Genomic DNA, 3,447 nt, shown 5'->3' with positions numbered 1-3,447 from the left:
ACGTCAGCGAGATAATTTAGAATGGGTTTCTCATTTATATATAGCCAGAACCTGAAGACCTTAAAGGAAAAACTACGAAGGGGGATGGAGGGGTAGACAGAGGCATGGCGGGAGAAAAGATCATCATCATCATCATCATATATATATATAAAGAGAGAGAGAGAGAGAGAGAGGGAGAGGGGGGACCAGTCAAGCAGCACATCACGCTGTAATTCTTGGGCTGAGAAATCAACACTTAAAAGCCATAATTTTAAGGAGCGATAAGAATTTTTGAATAAAGGAAAATGGGTAGTGGTGGTGGGTAGGTACCGCCAGCGAGTAGAGAGGGCTCTTAATTGTAGATTTCCTTCATTGAAAAATGTAGCAGTAATATACTGGTGTTGATTCAATGAACATTAAAACGCATAATTTGTCATTTTTCTATTAAAACCCTTAAATCCTTTATTTCCCTCAATGTTCATTATTTTGTATAAATACTGGTAACCATGACATCAAGTCTATACAACAATGTCTCTTCAGGGACCCAGCATCCATTTATTAAAACAAAAAAATGACTTTCTTCTGCCATTTACTGACCAGTGTTTCTGATTACTTCCTCACTTTTCAAGTGGTGGTGATGGTGATGGTGATGGTGATGGTGGTGGTGATGGTGATGGTGATGGTGATGGTGGTGGCGGTGGTGATGGTGATGGTGATGGTGATGGTGATGGTGATGGTGGTGGCGGTGGTGACACAAGCTGCTGCTGCATTGTAGGGGGTGTGAGGTAGGGGGTGTTAGTAGAATCTGCTGCTACTGTTGTTGTTGTTGTGCTAATTTATCCAGTTTTCCATCCCCACAGTGCACTTGAAAAGATTATTGTTCAAGGATACAAGATGTTACAACTAGTCTACTTCTTCACCAGTGGTAAAGATGAAGTCAAAGCCTGGACTATACAGGTAAGTTGATGCAGTTGTTGTTGTCGTTGTTTACATCTCAGTTGAATGTATTAGACAGACTGGAAAGTAGACTTCAAGAAATGACCATGATAACTATGTGTGTGTGCAGGGATTTCTCACAGTCTCCCACAAAGCAGCATTGGTCAACCTGCAGTTAGAGCAACATTCAGACTTGTTAGCAGGGTGTTGGAGGGGTCACGGTGCAGAACTGTGCAGTTGTCGGGTGCATTTTTTAAAGCTGGTCAACAAATTCCTTACAATCAGTACAAACAAAACACAGCTGTAGGTTTTATGGGACTTTGTAGACACTTTACAATCCATCAATAATATATCCTAGATACATCAATTATAGTAAAATTACATTGCTTGAGACGGTGCTTGCTTCTCAAGATAGCTTTGTATTAGTGGTGGGGGAATTTCTGTTTTTACTTCAGCCCTAAACTGCAATTAGAAGTTTGGAAAGCACAATGGGAAATTTAGTGAACCTGAAGACCCAGTCTTTTACAAAATAAGAATTGGAATAATAAAATTTTGAGTAAACCATTTTCCAACTTTGTTTATAGATTTACTAGAACCAGTCCTTAACGCATCTTAAGATTTTGTGTCTTCTCTGAGGAATTTTATTTTATATTGTAATGTGTTTTGTAGAAAAATACCAAGGCACCTCAAGCTGCTGGGAAAATCCACACTGACTTTGAGAAAGGTTTTATCATGGCTGAAGTAATGTCTTATACAGATTTCCGAGAACATGAATCAGAAGTTGCTGTTAAGGTAAGTCTCTGTGTATGTGTGTGTGTGTGTGTGCATTGGAGGGTCTGTTTTTTTTTGTTTTTTTTTTTGTTAGTAAGTTCACAAATTGGTGATGAAACAATTGAAGTGGTGGAGCACAATATGGACGCCTCCTTTCTTGATTTCTTTTAATGTCATTGATTACATGAGACAAAGAACAGACACAGCCCCGGCACTTCACATTTATTAACCTTGAAACGATAAACAGCAAAGTTGACTTCAGCAGAATTTGAACACAAAGTGCAAAGAGCTCGAATGACTACCACAAGGTATTCTTTCCAACCCTAACCACACTGCCAGTTTTGTGTGTGAAGCCACTGACTATAATACCAGTAGTTCAAATCTAGTCTCCAGCTATAATATTACTGTAAAAGTATTCATCTTAGACAGAAACCATCTCTCATTATCCTAGTTTCTACTCCAACTTTGAAGTTGACTTGATAGCAGAAACATCCTTCTGAGACACTTTTAACAAAAGCCATCCCATTCCTGCTTTCATGAGACAATGAATAAGAAACAGAATAGTTGCCTACTTTTGTCCATTGGGGGAAATCTGAGATTCTTTCTTTCAAACAAAATTGGATTGTTTGGTAAGTGTGTCTTTTGTATCCTTGGAGAATAGTTTGTCACAACCCCTGTTCCAACCATGCTAGCTTGAAGTTGAAGGATTACTTTGATAAACTGTGGCAAGTTGTCTTGTTATTATTTAGCAGCCGAGTAATATTTTAATAAGCACTACTTTCTTATTTCATTTCATTATCGATTAATGTGAACACGGTTTCATCTTCCACGCTGTATGTTTAGAGAAAAAAACCCTAACCCTAACCCTAAGATCCCTTCGCTCCATCCAACTTTCCCTCTTTCTCCTCTTTCACACTCATTTATTCATTCATTTATCTAATTTTGTCACGGTTTGGCTGACTGAAAACTCTTGGTTATAGTTCTAGTTAAGAATTCAAATGCCCAATTCTATCTTGTTATTATCATCAATATTCTCTCACACCAACAGCCTGAGTTTTTGCTGTTTCACGGTGCGCCCACCCTTCCCAGCCCCACCACCTGTACCGGAGGTCTCTATTCTCGGACCTCTATCAGATGTCTCTCCCAAGAATACCTCCAAAGGCTTAGTGTTCCTCCCATCCCTACTTAGGATTTATCTCCTATGTAATGTAGTGATTATGTATGAGCTTTCTTTTCAGGTACATGATGCTGCTGTCCCCCATCCCAGGGTCTCGTGGGCCCACACCTCCCACATCCAATAATACACAGTAAATTTGCTGGCATTAGGAAGGGCATTCAACAGTAGAAACCATATCAAAGCTGGCCTGGGGCTGAATAACAGTAGCATTCGTCCTAACCAGAACTGCCATGTTATGTTGGCAAATAATCTTTACTATAGATATATATATATATGTTTGTGTGTGTGTGTATAAGGTTAGCTGAATTAGAAGTTAAATTAACCGTCTAAGGGATAGAAGTAGCCATTATACTACTGGTATATTACCTATGTTTAACCATGGGCATACATGTGGAAACATATTATGCTCATAAATTATAGGTAAAGACAAGAATAAACATGGGTTTATCAAGAATCAAAATTTAGATAAGACAGAAAATAGAGAAAGATCAATCATCATCATCATCATCATCGTTTAACGTCCGCTTTCCATGCTAGCATGGGTTGGACGATTTGACTGAGGACTGGTGAGACCAGATGGCAAC

The 3,447-nt window shown here is 38.9% G+C and overlaps 1 protein-coding gene across 2 annotated transcripts in view; it reads left to right on the top strand.

Annotated features, from left to right (window-relative positions):
• The window catches only part of LOC106884460 (obg-like ATPase 1), a 34,241-nt gene that overhangs the window by 22,461 nt on the left and 8,333 nt on the right, over positions 1-3,447 (top strand). For both annotated transcript variants that reach the window (XM_014935858.2, XM_014935857.2), the window contains exons 10-11: positions 840-936; positions 1,585-1,707. In XM_014935858.2, the coding sequence (XP_014791344.1) occupies positions 840-936; positions 1,585-1,707 (220 nt within the window). The remainder of the gene's footprint in view (positions 1-839; positions 937-1,584; positions 1,708-3,447) is intronic.

This window comes from Octopus bimaculoides, chromosome 3, assembly GCF_001194135.2.
Source record: "Octopus bimaculoides isolate UCB-OBI-ISO-001 chromosome 3, ASM119413v2, whole genome shotgun sequence".
NCBI lineage: Eukaryota > Metazoa > Mollusca > Cephalopoda > Octopoda > Octopodidae > Octopus > Octopus bimaculoides.
This window is presented reverse-complemented; position numbering and strand designations above follow the sequence as displayed.